Source organism: Scyliorhinus canicula, chromosome 12 (genome assembly GCF_902713615.1).
Source record: "Scyliorhinus canicula chromosome 12, sScyCan1.1, whole genome shotgun sequence".
In the NCBI taxonomy this organism is placed as follows: Eukaryota; Metazoa; Chordata; class Chondrichthyes; order Carcharhiniformes; family Scyliorhinidae; genus Scyliorhinus; species Scyliorhinus canicula.
The window spans coordinates 100,379,338-100,402,481 of record NC_052157.1 but is presented as its reverse complement, the minus strand read 5'-3'; the positions used below and the strand labels follow the sequence as shown (position 1 = coordinate 100,402,481).

At 46.5% G+C, this 23,144-nt stretch overlaps 1 protein-coding gene across 10 annotated transcripts in view; it reads right to left on the bottom strand.

Annotated features, from left to right (window-relative positions):
• LOC119974569 (SH2B adapter protein 2) overlaps positions 1 to 23,144 on the bottom strand; it is a 130,977-nt gene that overhangs the window by 20,606 nt on the left and 87,227 nt on the right. For 8 of the 10 annotated variants that reach the window (XR_005462524.1, XM_038813577.1, XM_038813575.1 and 5 more), the window contains 2 exons: positions 8,823 to 8,929; positions 3,686 to 3,853 (listed from right to left, as the gene is read on the bottom strand). Coding sequence is in view for 9 of the 10 variants with exons in the window: in XM_038813577.1 (XP_038669505.1) it covers positions 3,686 to 3,853; positions 8,823 to 8,929 (275 nt within the window). In the remaining variant the exon portion in view is untranslated. The remainder of the gene's footprint in view (positions 1 to 3,685; positions 3,854 to 8,822; positions 8,930 to 23,144) is intronic. The other 2 variants (XM_038813583.1, XM_038813584.1) reach the window with 2 other exon arrangements.

The following is a 23,144-nucleotide window of genomic DNA, read 5'->3' as shown; positions in this document are numbered from 1 at the left end:
GAGAAATTGGCACTCAGCCAAATCTCCCATTCACTGCCGTGAGAGCGGAGAATCCCGCTGGCATGAATGGGATAGAGAATCCCATTCCTGTCTCTACAATACGAATCAGCTTGGTGGGTGTGAGCTCCTCCAGCCTGTGAGACTCGACACTTTTCCCATCATGGCATCAAGTTGTTCCTCAAATGGAGCAAGGTGAGTCCTCCAGTAATCCCCCAGAAGACCATTCCATGTGTCGACACTATATGAAGGAGACCGTCGCTTTTTACTAATTTCACCTCAAAGACAGACGTTTGCACACTAGAATTGTCAATGTGTCATAGAATTTACAGCGCAGAAGGAGGCCATTTGGCCCATCGAGTCTGCACGGGCCCTTAGAAAGAGCATCCTACTTAAGCCCACACTTCTACCCTATCCCCATAACCCCACCTAACCTTTCTGGACACTCAGGTCAATTTAGCGTGGCCAATCCACCTAACTGGAGCACCCGGAGGAACCACGCTCCAGGATTGTCAAGAAGCCTGCGGACAGCCCAGGATATCTTCACACTTAATATTTCCCAGAGCAGCTCCTCCACTCCGATCCTCTGAATTTCACCATCTGAATAAGAGTAGCCTAAGATTTGGTGATGTTGACCCTCTACACCACTGGGGGCAGCACAGGAATGTGGCTGGCTTAAGAGGGAAGGAGCAAAACTGAGAAAAGGGAGCTCAGACGGGGGTGGGGGTGTACCCAGGAGGGTAATAGGACAAGGGAGAGGGGGATGGGAATAGAAATTCAGGAAGAGAGGAAGAGAATAGGGGCTCAAACCTCCAGTGAGTGGGTTGGAATGGGCTTAGAACATAGAACATACAGTGCAGAAGGAGGCCATTCAGCCCCATCGAGTCTGCACCGACCCACTTAAGCCCTCACTTCCACCCTATCCCCGTAACCCAATAACCCCTCCTAACCTTTTGGTCACTAAGGGCAATTTTTCATGGCCAATCCACCTAACCTGCACATCTTTGGACTGTGGGAGGAAACCGGAGCACCCGGAGGAAACCCACGCAGACATGGGGAGAACATGCAGACTCCACATAGACAGTGACCCAGCGGAGAATCTAACCTGGGACCCTGGCGCTGTGAAGCCACAGTGCTATGCACTTGTGCTACCGTGTGGCCCAATCCACTTGTGCTACCGTGCGGCCCAATCCACTTGTGCTACCGTGCGGCCCAATCCACTTGTGCTCCGTGCGGCCCAATCCACTTGTGCTACCGTGCGGCCCAATCCACTTGTGCTCCGTGCTGCCCAGCAATTTCCACCTGTTGGAAGCTGGCAGTTTGCGAAAGATCGTTTTTACAGGTGGGTGAATGGGGAAGTAGCGGATGGAAAATAAGGGGCGGGATTCTCGAATCCCACGGCAGAGTGTTCACGCCATCGTAAACGCCTTTGTGGTTTACGACGGCGTGAACGGGCCGCTCCGAGGACGGATTCTGGCCTGCAAATGGGGCCAGTACGGGCGCTGTGAGAAGCACGGGGGGGTGTGGTGCCAGACCGGCGTTGGATACGCGCGACGCCTCGATGATGCGGCGCCGTGTCGCTTAAGGTGCGCGAGCGGCGCACAGTCCCGAGACCCGCGAGATGGCTGCCGTCCGCCGTGCCGCACCGAGGTTCAGGGACCACGACCTCGACACGCTGCGATCGGCTGGGGAGAGGGGGAGAGGTCGGGCGCGATAGAGGCAACAGCGCGTGCCTGACACGGGCATAGGTCGGCGCGTCCTGTATCAGCGGGAACAGGCTGGAGCTCAGTCTGGAGTCAAGGAGTTGTACCTTCTGAGCCTCCGATGGTGCAGGGTCTGCGGAGGTGATGTAGGCCTCGAAGACAGCCAGCCAGTGGTTAAAGTCGGTGATTGCGGATCCATCAGCATGCAGTCGAGTTTTATTCTGATGTCCATGATTAGGGAAATCTCACGGTAATAAATTGATGCGCTAACAATTGCACACAGAAACAAGAAACGGTTCAAAAGAGGCTTTATTACCGTGAGATGTTATTCCCTCAAGTGGAGCTGTAAAATGGCAGCTCAGGAGACCTCATGGATATTTATACTGCTCCTGTGGGCGGAGCTAGCCGACAGGGCTTACCGACAAACTATGCAGGGGCTTACCGACAAACTATGCAGGGGCTTACCGACAAACCTGTACATCCCCTAATAGAAGCACACACATATATATACAGTGGTATTATCACAGACGATTTAAGGAATGGAGTCACCATGTTATATCTTGCTGATTGTAATTGTACCTGGGAGACTTTGGACCGAGTGGAACAATTGTCGAAGGTCAGTGGAAGTTTCACCCTGGCAGGGCAGGGAGTAGTGACACTCACTGGTGAGCTGGAAGAGACAATGGGACTGTCCAGGTGGCACAATGGTCAGCACTGCTGCTTAACAGCACCAGGGTCCCAGTTTTGATTCCGACCTTGGGTGACTGTGGAGTTTGCACATTCTCCCCATGTCTGCGTGGTGTAAAGATCCTCCTGCTAATCCCTGTCTGCCCCCTGGTTTTTCCCTTTTAATTTCTGTTATTCTGCTATTTCAATTTCTGTAATTGGGCAATTAATGTGCCTTGCATTTAGGATGGACTTCACCTTTTATAGATAGAACAGTACAGCACAGAACAGGCCCTTCGGCCCTCGATGTTGTGCCGAGCAATGATCACCCTACTTAAACCCACGTAACCCGTATACCCGTAACCCAACAATCCCCCCATTAACCTTACACTACGGGCAATTTAGCATGGCCAATCCACCTAACCCGCACATCTTTGGACTGTGGGAGGAAACCGGAGCACCCGGAGGAAACCCACGCACACACGGGGAGGACGTGCAGACTCCACACAGACAGTGACCCAGCCGGGAATCGAACCTGGGACCCTGGAGCTGTGAAGCATTGATGCTAACCACCATGCTACCGTGAGGCCACCTTACATTCAAGTGGCTGGTAAACTGAGGATTGACTTATGAGCTCACGCTAGAAAGGTTGCAGGGAACAGTCTATATTTCAGATCAGCAGATTCAAGGGAGATCAGTGATGACACAGTTTGATGGATTTGGCTGTCGGCCCATGGATTGCTTTGAATTGCCGGGCCATATTAATGGCCCCTGCCGATTGGTGGGGTTTTCTCCTGAATGTTCCTTCCTCTGTGTGGCTGTGTTTTCCTTTACTTTCTTTTTGGTCAGAAGCTGGAGGGTCACAGCTCTGTTCTCTTGAAGTTCAGCTTCTGTCCATAATCTTGGCTCTAATTTTTACACCTTCACTCTGATCCTCTTCCCCAGGCTCAAACTGACCACCCATAAATTGAGTCTTTGGTCTACTGATCTTTCACCAAAATAACCCACCCCAGAATTTAATGAAAGAAATGACAAGTTAGAAGAAAAAAATCAGCTCTCACTGGCATGGCTGCAGTAGTCCGTACAGGGGTCGGAGGAGCCCAGATCCCTCACACCCACTGAAACCTAATGTCCCATCTCAATGTGTAAAGAGAAAACATCAATGATTAAATCAGTTGAACTGATCACTGAGCTTTTAGCTTGCTGCCACTTTCGGTGAAAGGTCCAGAAACTCCAGAATTAACTCCATCATTCTTGGTGAAGTAATATCAGCAGTTATTCAACGGGGAAGGTGTATGACTCAGGTATCATGCCCTTACCTGTAGAGGATGTGGTGCTTGGAGTTTCTGAATGCAAAGTCTGCAGGAAGTTTTCCAGAGGGATGTGTGCAAGAGGTTCCGGCACCTGGAGTTCCTTTGGTCTGACGTGTGAGACTGTGACAGCAGAATCAGCATTAGTACACATCTTATCTGAGCCTTGGCTAACACCTGAGGCAGAGAAGATAGCATGAAATGTGTGTGTTTTTGTGCCCCAGTACCGAAATTTTGCAGTCTTGCAAAATGCTCCTCATGCATAAATTCATCCCTAGAGGTTACTATTCACTCTAAGTTTGGAACCTACATTTGATAGATGTTGGGCTCAATTTTACTGATTCCACAGAGGAGGAATCATTAGGAGGTGGGAGCAGGATTTGAAGCAGATTATCTCTGAGAATCTTGCCAGAGGAGGAGTGAGGGCGGCAGAGGCTATCTGTCTGACACCAGCTGGCAGCCAATCAGGCCTGTTTCATGTGAGAGTACCTTTAAGAAATGGGTGTTTATAAATGGGAGTGTATAAATATATGTGGTGAGAGTACCTTTAAGAAATGGGTGTTTACCACTGCAGTGATGTCAGAGAGTGGGTGGAGCTGAGCTGTCTGTCAGCTTTTTAACTTTTGTTTTTGAGCAGGCTGCAGTGTGTGTTTTAGTTTCTTTTTCAGAGCTGGATAGCTGCAGTCACAGCCAGAAGGTGTATGAATCTCCCTCTATTATCTAAGGACTGTAAATCGATCCTGGTGATTTAAACTCATAACAGTAGTGATTTTAACCTGATGAGTTTCTGTTTTGAAGCTTTTTTAAGTCTTATGGATGTTAAAAGGACAGCTTAATCATTACTTAGTGTTGTATTCTTTGGGGGTTGTATTTAAATTGATGATGACTAAGATGTTCACTGTATGTTTTAAAAAGGTTAACTTGAGTTCATAGAATAAACATTTGTTTTGCTTAAAAAATACTTCTCCATTTCTGCTGTACCACACCTGTAGAGTGGGCCGTGATCTCCCCATACCACAATCTATTAAAAGTTGTGGGTCAGGGGAACTCCATGATACCCTTTGGAGTTCTCTAAACCCTGGCCCATAACACCTGTTATCGGCCTCATCAGGTGAGAGGTGCCACCGAGATTGGCTGATAATGACCGAGCCCCTCAATTAGGCAGGAACATATAATTCAACTTGAGGCAGCCTCCTGACCGGATGGGCTATCAATGCCTCCTCCTCATGACTCTAGCACAGACCAACTGGGATGTGACAGTCACAGATAGGATGGAATTAATGAACAGCCTGAAAATGTTCCATTGATCACAGGGAGCAGGGCCTGGATTTGTAAACTGTAGGTCATGCCTGACCCATCAGATCAAACATTTTGAAGAGGCAAATAAAGTAATGGTCAGGGGAATGTCTATGGATATTATTTATATGAACTTCCAGATGATATTTGATAAAGTTCCTCATAAGAGACTGTTGGCTGAAGCTAAAGTTTATGCAGTCATTGGCCAGGTTAAGAAATTGGTAGAGTGACAGGGCATAGAAAGTAGGGATAAGGCACAGGCAGTTTAATTGGCAGGATGTGACCAGTGGTGTCTCATACAGATTTGTTTCAGGGCTCAGTTAGTCACATATTTACTAATGAGATAGGAGCCTTGTATTTGCCAATGGCATAAACAACGTAGATGGAAACATACATTTACATAGAGATATTCAGTGAATGGCAAAACTGTGACAAATGGATTTGGATAGATTCAAATATGAGGCCATCTGCTTTGGACATGATACTTTCTAAATGATGAAAAGTTGGAAAAAAGTGGAGACTTGGGAGTCTACAGATCATTAAAATATTATCATCAGTTACACAACATAATTTAAAAGGCTGATGGAATACTGGCCTTTATAGTTGAAGGATTGGAATTAGGATTAGGGCATCATGGTGGCACAGTGGTTGGCACTCCTGTTCACAGCTCCAGGGACCTGGGTTCAATTCCGGCCTCGGGTGACTGACTATGTGGAGTTTGCACTTCCTCCCCGTGTCTGTGTGGGTTTCCTCCGGGTGCTCCGGTTTCCTCCCACAGTCCAAAGATATGCAGGTTAGGTGGATTAACCATGCTAAATGATCCCTTTGTCCAAAAGATTAGGTGGGGTTAATGGGTTGTGGGGATAGGGTGGAGGCGTGGGTTTAAGTAGGGTGCTCTTTCCAAGGGCCGGTGCAGACTCCTTCTGCACTGTAATTCTATTATTAGAATACAATAGGGTAAATGTCACACTTCAGCTGTACAAAGTCCTGGTTAAACCACACCTGCAGTTACTGTGAATAGTTGTGGGCTCCATGCCTGAGGGAGGATAGGACTTTACAAGGAGTGCATTGTATATTTACCAGAATGACACCTGGACTAAGGTTAAATTATGAGGATTGCTCCTGTTGTATTCCTCGAAATTTATTTGGTTAAGGGAGAGGTGATCACAGATATTGGGGAGAAACAGATAGGGTAGAGAGAAACTATTCTCAATGTTATGGAAGAAGAACATCACATGCTTTAAACTCAGTCTGGGTTGTATTGGAGGGCTCTCAAAAACATTTATGGCAGTGGAACCATTGCAGCAAATTAAAAAATTACCAGAGGAGAAGGAGACTGTGCAAACATCCTCAATGATGAGAGAGTCCAGCACGTCAGTGCAAAACATAAGGCTGAAGCATTTGCAATCATCTTCAGCTGGAAGTGCCCTGTGGCTGATCCATCGCCACCTCCTCCTAAAGACCCAACATCACCAATGTTCACCTTCAGCCAACTTGATTCACTGCATACGATATCAAGAAGCACTGATCACAATGGGTACAGCATGGTCTACGAGCCCTGACAACATCCTGGTAAGGATACTGAGGCAGGATTTCTCCATTGACTTTTTGTACTCGTAATTTGGGGAAAAATGGGATTCCTGTGTCCATATTTTCCAGGAGCCATTTTACCAAAGACAACCTCCTAATTGACCACCTCTGAGCTCACCATCCTTTTAAAGACAGCGGGTGGGCTCCTCATGCTGCTCCTCAAAGCAGGAGATTTCTGCAGCAGACAATCTGCCAGGCCAACTTTATGGCTAGGACATCTACCTCCACAATCTTCACAAAAACATTGGAAATATACATCCACAGTCTTTGCAATAACATTGGAAATGTGCATCCACAGTCTTTGCACATTGGAAATCTACTTTCACAAATAACATTTGAAATCTACCTCCAACGTCTTCACTATAAGTATTGTTAAATATTTGTAAAATACAAAATATTGTAAGTATTGTAAAACCTTGTCCATTCTGTGTTTATTTTTAAATTCATGTCCTGCTGGTGCCTTTAATCTACAGCCTTCTTGCTAGCTGCTGCAACACTGAGACTTTTGCTTAAGCTACAGACTTTAGACAACTGAAACATCTCTGGTCCAATGAACTAGCCCAGGACTTCCCCTTTATGCTTTGTGCAGAGCTTGTGATGTCAGTTTGATAGACTTAGAAGCAGCCAATCAGTGCATCTGGAATTCTGAGATTGTGCCTGGTCTTGCTTGTGATTGATGCAGTCATTCAGAATATTCTTGAAGAAAGGCAGGTCATGTGAAGAGCTCCATTTTGTCCTGTGTTCTGTGAAGAGATTCAGCTAGGAAGCAGCTTGAAGGCACTTGCTCTCAGCGCTCTCTGCCAGGTGATTTAAGGGGCTCTCAGCCAGACCTGTGGAAGATACCTCTTTTAAAAGACTGTAGGCAGTAGCCAGTCCTGTGAAGGGGACTACTTTTAAAAAATAATTTGGAGTACCCAATTCTTTTTTTCCAATTAAGGAAAAAGTTAGAGTGGCCAATTCACCTAGCCGGCGCATCTTTTTGGGTTGTGGGAGTGAGGTCACGCAGACACAGGGGGATTGTGCAAACACCATACGGACAGTGAGCCGAGTGGAGGGGACGACTGGTTTGAAAAACTGCAATCAGGTTCTCCCATCAGGTCTGTAACAGTTTACTCCTCTGTCTGAATGGCTGGGAAAAGCCCAGTCTGAGGAATCTCTTCATGATATATCCAAAATTGCTGCACAGAGATCAGGCATGCAGAAAAGAGTAGTCTGGACATATCTGCTGGAATTTATCAGAGCTCCGGAAATATCTCAGGGAGAAATAGGCTCCATCTGGTGGTCGAAGGATAGAATGCACCGACCTGAATCACCTGTGTAAATCAATTCACCAGAGGGTCGCATTTGGGGAAGACCAGCACTGACAGAGACCACAACCTCAGCAGCGAAGATTAGGGGCAGCACGGTAGCATTGTGGATAGCACAATCGCTTCACAGCTCCAGGGTCCCAGGTTCGATTCCGGCTTGGGTCACTGTCTGTGCGGAGTCTGCACATCCTCCCCGTGTGTGCGTGGGTTTCCTCCGGGTGCTCCGGTTTCCTCCCACAGTCCAAAGATGTGCAGGTTAGGTGGATTGGCCATGATAAATTGCCCTTAGTGTTCAAAATTGCCCTTAGTGTTGGGTGGGGTTGCTGGGTTGTGGGGATGGGGTGGAGTTGTTGACCTTGGGTGGGGTGCTCTTTCCAAGAGCCGGTGCAGACTCGATGGGCTGAATGGCCTCCTTCTGCACTGTATATTCTATGATCTCAAACCTTTTCCTTCAATTCCTGTTAATTTAATCCTTCCCCTACCTCTTCACTATGCATCTCTGTCTTGTGTGTGTCTGAGTGGAGGGTGGGATGGGGTTTTGGGAATAGGTAGACTGGTAGACTATTGTTCCATTATTTCCATTGTATGTTCATCTTTTACTCTAGGGATAAATAGACAGTTTGTTAATGTTTTACTTATAAATCTGGTACCTGTAATTCATTGGAGCAGTCAAGGGTTAAAGATCTCAGGAAATACATTCATTATTAGTTAATTCACTTATGTTGGCACTCTGGGGTGTGTGCGGCTGGAACTGACCATGCACTCGCCCAGGATGTCGGAATATCACCATGACTTGGAAATCTAACTCCACAGTCTTCACAATCCAATCACAGAGTGTTAACCAATCCCAATCCATAGGGGTCTCTGAATAAATTCTGACAGAAATGCTTCCTATGAACAGGAAATAGAGCCAGTTCTACCAGAGGACAGGGAGAGGTTCCGCAGACACTTACCATCTGACAGGAAGTCACAGCTGGAAGGAGGAACTGAGGGTAGTTCCCTACTGGGCATGCTCACTGCATGTGGACAGGATATCATCTCCAAGTCCTCTTCACTATCTCTGCAAAGGAATGGAAGCAAAACTCAGATTTGGATTTATATAAATACGCCTTTGCAAGAAGGAGTGGCTGTTTGGTTTTAGACAATAATTCTTCAGATAAAAACAATGTAAGTTGCAATAAGTTAGAAGAGGGCTGGCCTAGATTTGGGTGTTGGAAACAGCAAGAGGATTGGACACAAACACTCCTGGGCCATCTTGAGTCTCCTTCCCCAACAGTACTGTCACTGCTCGATCCGGCCACATCCACCATGTTCACATGTTGATGGGGTGGGGAAGCCCACTCCCTTCCCCTTTGCCACTCTTGCTGCAGGTCGCAAGGATCCCTAAGAGGAAGCCTGATAGGAGCCCCCAAGGTTGTGGTGTGGAGAGCCTGAACTGGGACAGAGGGCCTTGCAGTGATTTCCAATTTAGCCCCAAACACCTAACATCTTCTGAACTCCTTAGCCAAGTCCTGCAAATACTGAGGCAACTTGCCCCTCCCAGGTTTATCTGACCCTTCAAATTCCCCATCTTCCCATTGTCACACCCGCTGGAATTTCGCAGGCTCCCAATTGCTGCCAAGTGCCCACCATGAACTTCATGACTTATGACATCTTTACTGTCACAAGTAGGCTTACATTAACACTGCACTGAAGTTGCTGTGAAAAGTACAAATGTGAGGTGATGCATTTTGGAAGGTCTAATGCAGGTAGGGAATATACAGTGAATGGTAGAACCCTCAAGAGTATTGACAGTCAGAGAGATATTGGTGTACAGGTCCACAGGTCACTGAAAGGGGCAACACAGGTGGAGAAGGTAGTCAAGAAGGCATACGGCATGCATGCCTTCATTGGCCGGGGGAAGTCTTACAACACCAGGTTAAAGTCCAACAGGTTTGTTTCAAACACGAGCTTTCGGAGCACGGCTCCTTCTTCAGGTGAATGAAGAATCATTGGCCGGGGCATTGAGTATAAGAACTGGCAAGTCATGTTGCAGCTGTATAGAACCTTAGTTAGGCCACACTTGGAGTATAGTGTTCAATTCTGGTCACCACACTACCAGAAGGATGTGGAGGCTTTAGAGAGGGTGCAGAAGAGATTTACCAGGATGTTGCCTGGTATGGAGGGCATTAGCTATGAGGAGCGGTTGAAAAAACTCGGTTTGTTCTCACTGGAACGACGGAGGTTGAGGGGCGACCTGATAGAGGTCTACAAAATTATGAGGGGCATAGACAGAGTGGATAGTCAGAGGCTTTTTCCCAGGGTAGAGGGGTCAATTACTAGGGAGCATAGGTTTAAGGTGCGAGGGACAAGGTTTAGAGGAGATGGATGAGGCAAGTTTTTTACACAGAGGGTAGTGGGTGCCTGGAACTCGCTGCCGGAGGAGGTAGTGGAAGCAGGGACGATAGTGACATTTAAGGGGCATCTTGACAAATACATGAATAGGATGGGAATAGAGGGATACGGACCCAGGAAGTGTAGAAGATTTTAGTTTAGACGGGCAGCATGGTCGGCACAGGCTTGGAGGGCCGAAGGGCCTGTTCTGTGCTGTATTTCTCTATGTTCTATATTCTCACAAGCATGGTTGGTGAATTCTATTCAGCATCCAGAAAGTTGTTACAGACTTTCCTGTCCAATTGTTTCTTCAATAACTCCAGGGTTTTGGTCTCGATGTCCAAATATCCACCCGTCCATTCAAATTTATTCCTTCGTTTATCACTCACTCGGAGAAAATAACTTTCTGACCTCAGTCCTAAATTTGCTGTTCTTGAGCCTGTATTGCTTCACTCTACTTTCATGGATTGCGTTTGATTTCCAATATCTCTTTTTCCGGGCCATTAGCTATTTACAAGCCAATCCCAGCTCTCATTCACCTTCGTTCATGGGCAACTAGTCCAGTTCCCTGGCAGGAGAAGTAATGATGCCAGAGTCCCAGATGACCACAGGTTGCTTTCCTTTGTGAGGGTGAGAGCTGAATGGTGGTGATTTAACCTGAGGATTACCTTAACTCAGGAAGAGGCAAGGTTGAGAAGGTGAGGCATTCATGATTAACCTGTCGGGATGGGAATTAAACCCACGCTGCTGACCTAGCTCTGCATCATGAAGCAGTTGCCTAGCCCACCAAGCTAAACCAACCCCCGGGTTCCCCAGCACTGCGGGGGTGAACTTCATGTGGGGAGGTCTAGAAGGCGGTTGTGGATTAATCGTCTTTATACCCCTGCAACAGAAAGGGGAATCATACGAGGGACGTGCTGGCCTTGGAAAGGGTCCAGAGAAGGTTCACAAGAATGATCCCTGGTGTGAGGAACATTTGAGGACTCTGGGTCTGTACTCGTTGGAGTTTAGAAGGATGAGAGGGGATCTTATTGAAACTTACAAGATACTGCGAGGTCCGAATAGAGTGGATGTGGAGAGGATGTTTCCACTTGTGGGAAAAACTAAAACCAGAGGACACCATCTCAGACTAAAGGGACAATCCTTCAAAACAGAGATGAGGAGGAAATTCTTCAGCCAGAAGGTGGTGAATCTGTGGAACCCTTTGCCGAAGAAGGCTGTGAAGGCCAAATCACTGAGTTCTTTAAGATAGAGATAGATAGGTTCATGATTAATAAAGGGATCAGGGGTTATGGGGAGAAGGCAGGAGAATGGGGATGAGAAAATATCAGCCATGATTGAATGGCGGAGCAGATTCGATGGACTGAGTGGCTTAATTCTGCTCCTAGGTCCTTTGGTCTTAAGGTCTTATGGGTACACAAGGCAGTTGGGGAATTGACTGAGGTGTATACCAGGCAGCTGGGGAATTGAGTGAGGGGTATACCAGGCAGCTGGGGAATTGAGTGAGGGGTATACCAGGCAGCCGGGGAATTGAGTGAGAGGTACACCAGGCAGCTGGGGAATTGAGCGAGGGGTACACCAGGCAGCTGGGGAATTGAGCGAAAGGTACACCAGGCAGCTGGGGAATTAAGTGAGGGGTGTACCAGGCAGCTGGAATTGAGCCAGGGGGATAGAAAGCAGCTGGACCTGCCCAGAACTGCCACCAGCTCTTTGGTACACCTTTTCTCATGGCTCAGTGTGTGGAGCGGGTACAGTAGCCTGAAGACTGGCACTAGACCAGTGACTCAAAGATGGTCAATGCAAATCCCCCCCCCCCCCCCCCCCCACCCACCGCCCTCACCCCACCGTGTCAAACTGTGAAAGGGAATTCATTAAATCTGGTTATTTGTGCACTGACACCAGAAAAGTGAGGAACAGACTTCTGCTACTGACTCCAGGGCACAGGAAGCTGCTGGCCTCTCTCAGGGTGGTAGAACGTGGACTCCCATCAATGCTTCTCTCACCAGCTGTTGCCCTTCAGGCTGCCAGGGCAGGCCGCTGTTGTCCGTGCTCTGGTAATCCCGTCTGAAGCCAGCTTCAGTCTCCCTCTTTAAATTCAGCAGCCTCCCACCAGGCATGCTGCAGCCAAGGGGGTAAAACTAGGTCCTTGTGCTCCATTGTAAAGACACAATGGAGACCGGGGAATTAGCTTGACTTTGTGCACAGAATTGAATCATTGATTTGATTTTGGTGTAATTTTTTGATTGCAATCAAATGGGGGAAAACAAATCAATGCTGAGGGATGTGATGGGAAAGGCAATTAGTGAGCCTATGGCAAATAGGAATTAAGAATTTTAAAAATTCTTTCATGGGATGTGGGTGTCACTGACTGGGCCAGCATTTGTTGCTCAACCCAAATTTCCCTTGAACTGAGTGACTTGCTAGGCCATTGCTGTGAGTTCAGGAGTCTCTAGTTGGCCAGACCAGGTAAGGAAGGCAGATTACCTCCGTGAAGGACATTAGTGAACCAGATGGGTTTTTACAACAATCAGTAACGGTTTCATGGACATCAGTACTGAGATTGGCTTTATATTCCAGATTTATTGGTTGAATTTAAATTCCACCAGTTGCCGTGGTGGGATTTGATCCCTTGTCCCCAGAGAATTCGCCTGGGCCTCTGGGTTACCGGTCCACATTACCAGGACGCCACTGTGGTTAGTGAAGTGGTTGCCAGTCCCTGATTTCCCGGAGTTCAGCCAGACAGGGGCACGCTGCATCGCTGCTTCCTTTTCCTCTTCATTATTTTCATGCTCCCCCTCCTAAATTTGGCTTGAAGGCCAGGTTACGTAACATATAGCAGGCAACCACAAATCTTACCGTTTGCTCAGGGATATGCAGCTGGGCTCCTCGCAAATAATTCAGGCACTGGAAGCATCGTTTTAGGATGTCAATTGTTGCTCCAAGATATGCATTGTGGCGGCATTGATCTTATTGTATTCCCGCTGTGGGTTCCTCACCAGAACAAATCATGTCATGAGGCAATAATTCTTAGAACATAGAACACACAGTGCAGAAGGAGGCCATTCAGCCCATTGAGTCTGCACCGACCCACTTAAGCCCTCACTTCCACCCTATCTCCGTAACCCAATAACCCCTCCTAACCTTTTGGTCACTAAGGGCAATTTGCCATGGCCAATCCACCTAACCTGCATGTCTTTGGACTGTGGGAAGGAACCGGAGCACCCGAAGGAAACCCACGCAGACACGGGGAGATCGTGCAGACTCCGCACAGTGACCCAGCGGGGAATCGAACCTGGGGCCCTGGCGCTGTGAAGGAACAGTGCTATCCCCTTGGGCTACCATGCTGCCCAATCTTTACACATTACATAAAACATCACACAAAATGACCATTTAGCCCAACTGGACTATGCTATTTTCTCCACATGAGCTTCCTCCAACCCTCTCCATCTAGCCCCATCTGTGCATCCTTCTAATACTTTCGCCTTTCCCCATAATATTCACCTCAACCGCTGCCGGTGATGCTGACATACACACTCTAACCACATTCTGGAAAAAGAAGTTTCCACTGAATTTCCCATTAATTTATTGGAGACTATTTTATATTGGTGACACTGAGAGCACAATCCTCCGGCCACGCTGCGCCAGGAAAGCAGATTTTCTGTTTATACCCAGCTGTGAGTTATTTTGACACGGGCAATGCTGTTTATACCCAGCTGTGAGTGACCTCAACACGGGCAATGCTGTTTATACCCAGCTGTGAGTGACCTCAACACGGGCAATGCTGTTTATACCCAGCTGTGAGTGACCTCAACACGGGCAATGCTGTTTATACCCAGCTGTGAGTGACCCCGACACGGGCAATGCTGTTTATACCCAGCTGTGAGTGACCTCAACACGGGCAATGCTGTTTTTACCCAGCTGTGAGTGACCTCGTCACGGGCAATGCTGTTTATACCCAGCTGTGAGTGACCCCGACACATAGATACATAGATACATAGAAGATAGGAGCAGGAGGAGGCCTTTTGGCCCTTCGAGCCTGCTCCGCCATTCATCACGATCGTGGCTGATCATCCAACTCAGTAGCCTAATCCTGCTTTCACCCCATAGCCTTTGATCCCATTCTCCCCAAGTGCTATAACCAGCCGCCTCTTGAATATATTCAATGTTTTAGCATCAACTACTTCCTGTGGTAATGAATTCCACAGGCTCACCACTCTTTGTGTGAAGACGTGTCTCCTTATCTCTGTCCGAAATGGTTTACCCTGAATCCTCAGACTGTTAGCCCTGGTTCTGGACACACTCATCATTGGTAACATCTTCCCTGTATCTACCCTGTCTAGTCCTGTTAGAATTTTATAAGTCTCTATGAGATACCCCCTCATTCTTCTGAACTCCAGCGAGAACAATCCCAACCTGATCAATCTCTCCTGATATACCATCCTGGGAATCAGTCTGGTAAACCTTTGCTGCACTCCCTTGAGAGCAAGAACATCCTTTCTCAGAGCAGGAGACCAAACGTGCACATAATACCCCAAGTGTGGCCTCACCAAGGCCCTGTATAATTGCAGCAACACATCCCTGCTTGTATACTCAAAACCTCTTGCAATGAAGGCCAACATACCATTAGCCTTCTTTACCGCCTGCTGCACCAGCATGCTTACCTTCAGCAAATGGTGCACAAGGACACCCAGGTCCTGCTCTCCCAATTTACAACCATTCAGGTAGTAATCTGCCTTCCTGTCTTTGCTTCCAAAATGAATAACCTCACACTTATCCAAATTATACTGCATCTGCCATTGATTTGCCCAGTCGCCCAACCTGTCCAGAGCTTGCTGTAGGATCCCTGAATCCTCATCACAATTCACCCTCCCACCTAATTTGGTATCATCTGCAAACTTTGAGATGTTACATTTTGTTCCCTCATCCAAATCATTAATATATATTGTGAATAAGCTGGGGTCCCAGCACCGATCCCTATAGTACCCCACTGGTTACTGCCTGCCAATTTGAAAAGGACCCATTAATCCCTTCTCTTTGTTTCCTCTCTGCCAACCAGTTTTCTACCCACCGCAATACATTTCCCCCAATCCCATGCACTTTAATTTTGCACAATAATCTCTTTTGCGGGACTTTGTCAAATGCCTTCTGAAAGTCCAAATATACCACATCGACCGGCTCCCCCTTGTCTGCTCTACTAGTTACCTCTTCAAAGAATTCCAACAGATTTGTCAAGCATGATTTTCCCTTCATAAATCCATGCTGACTGACTGATCCTGGCACTGCTTTCTAAATGGTTTTTTTTCATAGAATTTACAGTGCAGAAGGAGGCCATTCAGCCCATCGAGTCTGCACCGGCTCTTGGAAAGAGCACCCTACCCAAGGTCAACACCTCCACCCTATCCCCATAACCCAGTAACCCTACCCAACACTAAGGGCAATTTTGGACACTAAGGGCAATTTATCATGGCCAATCCACCTAACCTGTACATCTTTGGACTGTGGGAGGAAACCGGAGCACCCGGAGGAAACCCACGCACACACGGGGAGGATGTGCAGACTCCGCACAGACAATGACCCAAGCCGGAATCGAACCTGGGACCCTGGAGCTGTGAAGCAATTGTGCTGTCCACAATGCTACCGTGCTGTTCCGCTATAAAGTCCTTGATAATGGATTCAAGCATTTCCCCACTACTGATGTTAGGTTCACTGGTCTATAATTCCCTGCTTTCTCTCTACCTCCCTTTTTGAATATCGGAGTGACGTGAGCTACCATCCAATCTGCAGGGGCAGTTCCAGAGTCTATAGAATCCCAGAGATGACCACCAATGCATCCACTATTTCCAGAGCCACCTCCTTAAGCACTCTGGGATGCAGATTCTCAGGCCCTGGGGATTTATCTGCCTTCAATCCCATCAGTTTTCCCAGCATAATTTCTCTACTATGTTGATCTCCCTCAGTTCTTCCCTCTCACTAAACCTTTCATTCTCCAACATTTCTGGGATCTGATTAGTGTCCTTATTTGTGAAGACAGAACCAAAGTATGTATTTGATTGCTCAGCCATTTCTTTGTCCCTTATTATGCATTCCCCTGTTTCTGTCTTGAGAGGCGTACATTTCTCTTCACCAATTCTTTCTCTTCACATATCTATAGAAACTCTTAGGTGTCAGTCTTTTTGTTCCCTGCAATCTTCTTTTCGTACTGTACTTTCCCCTTCTTAATCAATCCCTTCGTCCTTCTTTGCTGAATTCTACACTACTCCCAATCCTCAGACCTATTATTTTTCTTGGCCAATCTGTACGCTTCTTCCTTGTATTGATACTATTTCTAATTTCCTTTGTAAGCCATGGATTGACCCTCTTACCCCCTTTGCTTTTGTGCCAGACAGGGATGGACAGTTGCTGTAGTTCTTCCATGCGTTCCTTGAATGTTTGTCATTGTCTATCCACTCTCATCCCTTTAAGTAACTCTCCCCAATCTATCAAGGCCAACTCGCGCCTCATATCCTCATAGTTTCCTTTATTAAGATTCAGCACCCTAGTCTCCGAATCAACTACTTCACTCTCCATCTTGATAAAAAATGGCAATGATTCCCTTATCATTACACAGTACCCAGTCTAAGATAACCTGCTCTCTAGTTGGTTCCTCCACATATTGGTCAAGAAAACCATCCCGTATACACTCCAGGAATACCTCCTCTACGGCATTGTGGCTAATTTGATTTGCCCAATCAAAGTGAAGGTTAAAATCTTCACTCACAACAGGATATAAACAGCATTGCCTGTGTTGAGGTCACTCACAGCAGAGTATAAACAGCATTGCCTGTGTTGGGGTCACTCATAGCAGAGTATAAACGGTATTGCCTGTGTCAAGGTCACTCACAGCAGGGTATAAACAACATTACCTGTGTCAAGGTTGTGTTATGCATTGTGTCTGAATAAAGATTGTAGTCTTACAGTTGAAGTAGATGCTTTATTATGAGTTTGTTCTCTCTCCAGCGTTTATACTATGTTACATCTGAGCTGCCTGTCTGTGTCCTGCTCACTAGCTGCCATTCCTGTGAAGAGTCACTCACTTTCTGTTTGCATTTATACATCTCCCGTGCTCCCTCTAGTGATTGCTTTGTTGTATTGCATTTACATGACCCCTTGTATATATACACATATATGCAGATCACTGCATTCCCCCTTTTTTCTTTTACACATTTTCTGTACAGTGTTAAAGAAAATTGTACAAAACAGTTAGATTACATATGAAATGTATATTTGTACCAGTGGCGATGATATTGCTTATTATACAATGCTAATTAATATTTATGAGTCCAATCTTAATAAAAACATTTATGATTCCAAACTTTATGAATTTGTTCAGTTGAGTTTTTTTTGTTGTTGACGTGGTTATATTGATATTGTAACTTCTTTGTGAATGTCGTCAGTGTTCTTGTGTTTTCAGTAACCAACAAGTCATCACAAGGTGTTCAAGTGGTCGAACCACTGATTGACTGACATGGACCTTTTTCTGTGCATGTGGTGTTTCATCTGCCTTGGAAGCTGGTGTGCTCGTTTGTTCTGGAGCAAATGTGAATTTGTGAGATTCGTTTTCATGCCATAGTATGTTTGCATTCTTGTTATTGCTTTGATTTGCTGTTGCATTGTCCTTCATTTGCAGAGTTGTACCATGATGTATAGGTCGTTGTTTCATTGTTGTTGTTCCTGTCGTTTCTGTCTTTGTTGTTTTCGTTGTCATTGTCGTTCTTGTTATTGTTTTTGTTGTGCTTGTTGTTTCTGTTTTTGTTGTTGTTATCGTGCTTGTTGTTGCTGTTGTTATCTTTGTTATGTTTCTTGCTGTTTTTGTTGTTGCTGTTGTTGTTCGTGTTTCTGCTGTGCTTCTTGTGGTTTTGTTGTTCTCGTTGCGCTCAATGACTGTTGCGTGTGGATAATTTGAGTCATTCTCCAAGTTATTGGTGTCAGTGTCCTTTGTGGTATCTGCTGTTTCATTGAGCGTTTCCTCTTGAGGATTGTGAGAATGGTCTGATGTTGCATTGGTCTTGGCATCAGTCATTTGTGGTGGATTTGATTCCTCTTCTTTGCTTACTTGGTGCTCCTCTTCTGGAGTCATTTCCGGTTCATTTGCTTCATCTGTGATCTCTTTGTGCTCCTCTTCTGGAATTATTTTCTGGTTCATTTTAATCACCTTTGGTTTCTTGGTGCTCCTCTTCTGGAGTCAAAATCTTCAAGAGTTCATTTTCTTGTGGGTAGTTTAGAGTGGATGAGGTTTCAATTGCCGTGGTCAGTCTGGACTTATGAGTAGCCCTGCTCTATGCATCTGTACAGGCGAGCTAAGATCTCTGTCTCGCTGCGATCCTGCACACCCTGTATGTCGATTGTGATCACATTGTCACTGTTTTCACATACAGTGGGTAGACTTACATTGTCTTCTTCTGGTTGCTCAGATACGTTGGGTAAACCTTCATGGTCTTGATCATGCATGGCGTTCACAATGGAGTGTTTGATTGCTTCCATTTTGGAGACTGTCAACGAGCTGTCTGTGGGGGCTTGCGTCACTCTCTCTGTGGAGTCGATCTGTGCTCTCTCAACGGAGTCGTCGGTCAGTACTCTCTGTGTGGCGTTGTGTTCTTGGGTATTTGACAGGTTTCTGTCATCCAATGTATTGACGATCTGCCATTGCATCATGGTATTGGATTCATCTACCATGAGTAGAGTCGTGTGGAGCTTTGCAACCATGTTGCTGATGCTGTGATCAGCATATCCGAATAACCCAGCCATGCCCGAGTAGTAGTGAGTAGTGATTTTTGATAAACAAATCATCTTTTTTTGTTTCGGATTTGTTATCGCTCTCTTCATGTTCAATGAACACATCATCTTCTTGGGTTTCGGATTTGTCATTGTGCTCTTAACTTTTGGTGTGCAAACTGCTTGTTCCAGGGTGCTGCGGAGGTTATTTTCAACTGCTGGTAGAAGTTCAGGCATTGTCCTGTCTTTCGAGGTATAAAAATTGGGTTTTGTAGCTTTAAAACTATTTTTTCAATTTTCGGGTATTTCCCTTTTAAGAGGGCATGGCACGGGTCTTCTGATGTCATGACGCTCATGACATCATGCGTACCAATCGATTGTGCATGCGCAAATCGATTTTCCCTTACTGTGTGCTAAACGTTTGATTCCAACTGCGCATGCGCGGCTGCGGTTTCCTGCACATGCACAGACCCACATTTGTGTCTTTTGTTCCCTGGGCAGTTTAAAATGTGCTCAGACGCCATTTTAACTTCTTCAGACCTGTGGAAAAGAACTTTATCGACATTGTTTCTAGGTAAGCACTTGAAGTTATCTTTTTCTTGCAATCTGCCCTTATCACTCGCGATTTCCAGCGTTAAAACTTTCTGTTCTGGTAATGATTGGCTGAGTTTCGCTTCACTCATCCCCTGTGCATTTTGGTCTCCAATCATTGAATATCTTAAAGCAGCAATGTTACTTGTGTTACAGTACTCTGCAATTTTTTTCAGTATTACTTCTAATTTGGTACTGTCAAGTATTTAAAGAAATTATAGATTTCTTTAGCTTCCTGTCCCACTGTTGCGAGCAGCAGCGCGATTTTCATTTCTTCTGAGGCTGCTTTCAAATTATGAGCTATAATATATATGTCGAACACTTGTTTAAAACCTTTCTAGCTATTACTTAAATTACCGGTTGTGTTCAGCTGCGGCGGAGTTCCAACAAATTCCATTAAATCAGCGAAGTCTTCCCACGTCGAATGTCCGGTACGTGTTTTCTTGTCATTTTGATCTTTCTTTGTCTGCATCTTGTGTAATCTTACAGTAAGCATTCTGAAGTTACCAGGTACCATGTGGTATTCCTTATGTCTGAATAAAGCTCGTAGTCTTACAGTTGAAGTCAATGCTTTGTTGTGAGTTCATTCTCTCTCCAGCGCTTTTACTATGTTACATCTGAGCTGCCCGTCTGTGTCCTGTTCACCAGCTGCAGTTCCTGTGAAGAGTCCCTGACTTCCTGTATGTCTGTATACATCTCCCGTGCTCCCTCTAGTGATTGCTTAGTTATATTGCATTTACATTGACCCCTTGTATAAATACACAGATATGCAGATCACTAGAAAGGTCACTTACAGCACGCTATTTATGGCATTGTCTATGCCGAGGTCACTCACAGCTGGGTATAAACAGCATTGCCTGTGTCGAGGTCACTCACAGCTGGGTATAAACAGCATTGCCTGTGTCGAGGTCACTCACAGCTGGGTATAAACAGCATTGCCTGTGTCGGGGTCACTCACAGCTGGGTATAAACAGCATTGCCCGTGCCAGGGTCACTCACAGCTGGGTATAAACAGCATTGCCCGTGCTGAGGTCACTCACAGCTGTGTATAAACAGCATTGCTTGTGTCGAGGTCACTCACAGCTGGGTATAAACAGCATTGCCTGTGTCAGGGTCACTCACAGCTGGGTATAAACAGCATTGCCCGTGTTGAGGCCACTCACAGCTGGGTATAAACAGCATTGCCTGTGTTGAGGTCACTCACAGCTGGGTATAAACAGCATTGCCCGTGTTGAGGTCACTCACAGCTGGGTATAAACAGCATTGCCTGTGCCAAGGTCACTCACAGCTGGGTATAAACAGTATTGCCCGTGTCGAGGTCACTCACAGCTGGGTATAAACAGCATTGCCTGTGCCGATGTCACAGCTGGGTATAAACAGCATTGTCCGTGTTGAGGTCACTCACAGCTGGGTATAAACAGCATTGTCCGTGTTGAGGTCACTCACAGCTGGGTATAAACAGTATTGCCTGTGTCGATGTCACAGCTGGGTATAAACAGCATTGCCTGTGTTGGCGTCACTCACAGCTGGGTATAAACAGCATTGCCTGTGCCGATGTCACAGCTGGGTATAAACAGCATTGCCTGTGCCGATGTCACAGCTGGGTATAAACAGCATTGCCTGTGTTGGCGTCACTCACAGCTGGGTATAAACAGCATTGCCTGTGTTGGCGTCACTCACAGCTGGGTATAAACAGCATTGCCTGTGTTGGCGTCACTCACAGCTGGGTATAAACAGCATTGCCTGTGCCGATGTCACAGCTGGGTATAAACAGCATTGCCCGTGTCAGGGTCACTCACAGCTGGGTATAAACAGCATTGCCCGTGTTGAGGTCACTCACAGCTGGGTATAAACAGTATTGCCTGTGTCGGGGTCACTCACAGCTGGGTATAAACAGCATTGCCCGTGTTGAGGTCACTCACAGCTGGGTATAAACAGCATTGCCTGTGTCGAGGTCACTCACAGCTGGGTATAAACAGCATTGCCCGTGTTGAGGTCACTCACAGTTGGGTATAAACAGCATTGCCCGTGCTGAGGTCACTCACAGCTGGGTATAAACAGCATTGCCCGTGTTGAGGTCACTCACAGCTGGGTATAAACAGCATTGCCCGTGTTGAGGTTGGAGAAGCAGGCCCTGAGAATCCTCACTGGTTGTCATGCCGAGCACCCTTCTCCTCCCCTCCTCCCACTTTAGTCAACTTGTCCTGTTCTGAAGTATAACCCTTCATGATCCAAATCATTCTCTAGTTCAAGAAATAGCCCAACCTGGCCACCGTTGGTTGGATATACAGTCATCACACACCTACAAACATTGCCAGCACGCTGGCACAGTGGTTAGCGCTGCTCCTCAAAGTACCAGGGATCCGGGTTCAATTCCGGCCTTGGGTGACTGCGGAGTCTGCACGTTCTCCCCTTGTCTGCGTGGGTTTCCACCGGGTGCTCCAGTTTCCTCCCACAGTCCAAAGATGTGCAGGTTAGGTGCGGTTATGGAGCTAGGGTGGGGGAGTGGATTGGTCTTTCGGAGGATTGGTACAGACTCGATGGGTTGAATGGCCTCCTTCTGCACTGTAGGAATTCTATGGTTCTAAGATGGAGATGGATATGTGGATCTGATAAGGGAATTGCGTGACCTCCTCGGATCAATATGACATTAAATCAGTGTAATTCAGATGTATCAATAAGTTATTGAAGAGTGTAGCCACCTGGGTGGCCACTTCCCGATTTCAAAACGGACACTTGCAGAGAATGAAGGGAAAATTGGACAATGCTAAGAAAACAAGCAGGTACAAGGTTTGTCTGTGGATTGGAACTTGCAGCTCCCAGACAAGACCAATACTACAAGCCATTAGCATAGTAATGAGCTATCTCCGGGGACAAAAGAGAAACATTTAAGCAAACGATACCAGAGCAGACTCCCTGGCGCCAGTGGAGACTAAAACAAAGGCAGGCCAACGGTTACCTAGGGCCCGCCCAGCGATCAAGCAACCACCCCTTTATTGGAGAAAATCAATACAGATGATTAGGACATGGTCCAATTAATTGGGGCCAAGTTCAAGGACCGCCCAATAGAGCGCGAAGCCCCTTTGGGGTATAAAGAGGAGCCCCCAAGACAGATCGCTCTCTTCTTCTTCTTCATCACCTTGGCCTTTGGCTCTCAGCGACGAGAGACCCGGCAAGCACCAGACAAGTAAGTCTAAAGTCAACGCACGCTACGAGCTAGGCGCTCCTAGCTACTATTCTATACAGGTTCGATGCCAGCAGCCTCAGAACCGGACAACGGCCAATGTTCCTCTGACTGAATGGGTACCCGAAGCTAAGTATAGGCTTTTAGTACTAGTGATAGTTTAGTGAGTAGAGTTTGTGCATGAGTATAATTGACTGTGTGTGTAAATAAATGAGCATTGATTTCAAACTTACTAACTGGTGTATTGAGTCTTTGATCAGTATTCGGTTTTGAACCTTGTGGCGGTATCGAAAGATACCTGGCGACTCTTGAGCTAGCATAATTAAAACAGAGCAAATTAAGGAGAGAGCATAACAAGCAACAGGAGTTATTGGAA